The 2,609-nt window shown below is 60.6% G+C and overlaps 1 protein-coding gene across 1 annotated transcript in view; it reads left to right on the top strand.

The window, feature by feature from the left end:
- The window catches only part of ACSF2 (acyl-CoA synthetase family member 2), a 14,419-nt gene that overhangs the window by 1,400 nt on the left and 10,410 nt on the right, over positions 1-2,609 (top strand). Inside the window, exons 4-9 of the mRNA XM_015570847.1 lie at positions 10-128; positions 266-431; positions 970-1,065; positions 1,202-1,359; positions 1,646-1,737; positions 2,022-2,098. Coding sequence (XP_015426333.1) covers positions 10-128; positions 266-431; positions 970-1,065; positions 1,202-1,359; positions 1,646-1,737; positions 2,022-2,098 — 708 coding nt within the window. The remainder of the gene's footprint in view (positions 1-9; positions 129-265; positions 432-969; positions 1,066-1,201; positions 1,360-1,645; positions 1,738-2,021; positions 2,099-2,609) is intronic.

Below are 2,609 nucleotides of genomic sequence, written 5' to 3'. Positions count from 1 at the left end.
CTCCCACAGGTGGGCTGCAAAGCCCTGGCGTTCCCCAAGCAATTCAAGACCCAGCAGTACTACAACATCCTGAAGCACATCTGTCCGGAGCTGGAGAAGGCCCCCCCGGGGTTCTTGAGGAGTCAGAGGTGGGACGTCCCGGGTTCGGATGAGTGTGTCCTGGGGCATCCCAGCCTCCTCCGTCCCTCCCCACCCCCAGGGAGGAGGCTGGTGTCTCTGTGGGCCCGTCCTCAGCCCCCGACTCTCTCATCCTCCCTCCCCCCAGGCTCCCAGACCTGACCACTGTCATCTCGGTGGACACCCCTATGCCAGGGACCCTGCTCCTGGACGATGTGGTAGCAGCGGGAAGCAAAGAGCAGAATATGGCCGAGCTCCGGCACGCCAAGCTGTTCCTGTCCTGCCACGACCCCGTCAACATCCAGTTCACCTCGGTAAGGCAGAGGTCGTCAGCGCGGAGCCCAGGCTGGCACGCTCACCCCTGCCTGCCCCCGTGACCCTTCCCCGAGAAGGAGGGCACCCGAAGGACGCCAGGAGTGCGGCCGCTCTTCTCCTGGGGCTCGCCCCAGCTGTCCTCTCTGCCCTGGAGAACATCAGCGACTGGAGCCCTTGTCACATGGCCCCCTCCCCTGGCCCGCTTGTCCCCGGCCCAGGGGCAGGTGCACAGGGAGAGCCGGCCCCCTCATTTAGCAGATGGGGAAACTGAGGCCCAGAAGCCGAGTCTGCTGCTGGGCCACAGGGTTCTCTAAGCCGCTTGGGTGGCATGGCGGACGGAAATCTTATCTTTCCTGTTTCTGGACCCTAACACCTGGCACCACGCAGGTGTGTGGTAAAAACCTTTGTGAACACGTATTGAGTGAATGAATGGATCCCAGTCTCCTGACCCCCAGTCCAGAGCTTGTCCGTGCAGCGGCCTAGGGCATGAAGGAGATGGGGAGCAAGAGGCCAAGTGTCACCTGTTTGTCTTATCAGGGAACGACAGGAAGCCCCAAGGGGGCCACCCTTTCCCACTACAACATTGTCAACAATGCCAACATCATAGGGGAGCGCATGAAACTGCACCTGAAGGTGAGGGGGTGCTGGCTAAGGCTTGCGGGCACCCTGCATGGGTGGGGGTCTTGCTGGGCTCCCCCTGCTGGCTAGAGGAACTAGCTTCTGGGGCTTTGGGCTCCAGGATAGACCTAGCTCCTGCCTCCATCTCCAGACACCAGAGGAGTCGAGGGTGATCCTGCCCACCCCGCTGTACCACTGCCTGGGTTCTGTGGGGGGCACAATGGTGAGCATGATGCACGGTGTCACCCTCATCCTGTCCTCTCCGATTTTTGATGGCAAGAAGGCGCTGGAGGCCGTCAGCAAAGAGAGGTGGGCATCAGTGGGCAGCTACCTGCTGGCTCATGAGACCCCCCCTATTCCTCACTCCTGGGCCCTGATCCCTCTCCAGGATGTCTCCTCCCTCCCACCAGGAGACAGGGCGACAGGGTCGTGGGGCACCCCAGGAGAGCATCAGTTCCTGCCTCCAAAGAACTCCTGCCTGTTCCCCTCAGTGGCAGCCTTGGCCCTTACTATATGTTCACGGTGGGTGGGTGAAAAGAGGGGGTTTCCTTCTGCATCCAAGCCTTATTTTGAGATGCCACCCCCCCTTATACAGAGGCTCCTTCCTGTATGGCACCCCCACAATGTTCGTGGACATTCTGAACCAGCCAGACTTCTCCAGTTACGACATCTCAACCATGCGTGGAGGTGGGATGGGGCCAAGGGTGGTCAGGCCAGGATTGGCCTGGATGAGCTAGATGTGCACCCAGTCCTTTACTCAGGGGGCGAAAAGGTCACTGTAGAAATGTGGGTGGAAGGGAGGCAATGTCCCAGCCACCTGGACGCCAGCCCAAGGCCAGATGCCAAGTGTAGGAACAGGTCCAGGGGCAGGGAAGAGAAGGGTAAGTTCTTCCCTAGAAAGAGCTGCAGGTGCAGGGGGTCCACTGGGCCTGGAGAAGCAGCGAGCCGTGTCAGCCCTCTCTCTGATTCAGGTGTGATCGCTGGGTCCCCTGCACCCCCCGAGGTGATCCGAGCCATCATCAACAAGCTGAACGCAAAGGAGCTTGTGGTGAGTGGCGGCTGGGGCTGGAGCTGGGGCTGGGGCTGGGGCTGTGGGAGGGAGGCAGGGCAGCCTGGGGTGAGAACAGATGTCGGGGAGTGGGGCTGAGCCAGGCCAGGTCTCCAATGTAGACCCTCTCAGCCCACCCCTCTTCCAGAACGCAGATGTGAGAAAATGCAGTCTGACCCCATCATCCGCTGGCGAGTCATGGAGACAGGGAACAGCGGGGAGTAGCTATCATACATACATACATTTATACTTATAGGAACCTGGGGAAGAGGTGCAGCAGGGGGGGCATTTGGCAAAGCACCGGTATCCTGCTAGAGCGTCCTGGCACGCAGGGGCTGGCGGAGTTGGCCTATGGGCTTAAGACCCTTTCTGGACACAAGGGGCGGGGTAAGGATCTGATGTTTGCTTCCAAATGGAAGGGTGGCCATCCTGATGACCGCCCAGTTCTGGTTCTGAAGGTCTTGAGGGTCTTGGCAACAGCTTCGAGAGGAGCCGTGGCGGGGGGGGGGGG

Source organism: Myotis davidii, unplaced genomic scaffold (assembly GCF_000327345.1).
Source record: "Myotis davidii unplaced genomic scaffold, ASM32734v1 scaffold327, whole genome shotgun sequence".
Classification (NCBI taxonomy): Eukaryota; Metazoa; Chordata; class Mammalia; order Chiroptera; family Vespertilionidae; genus Myotis; species Myotis davidii.
The sequence above is the reverse complement of the archived record's forward strand: the minus strand, read 5'-3'. Positions and strand labels throughout refer to the sequence as shown.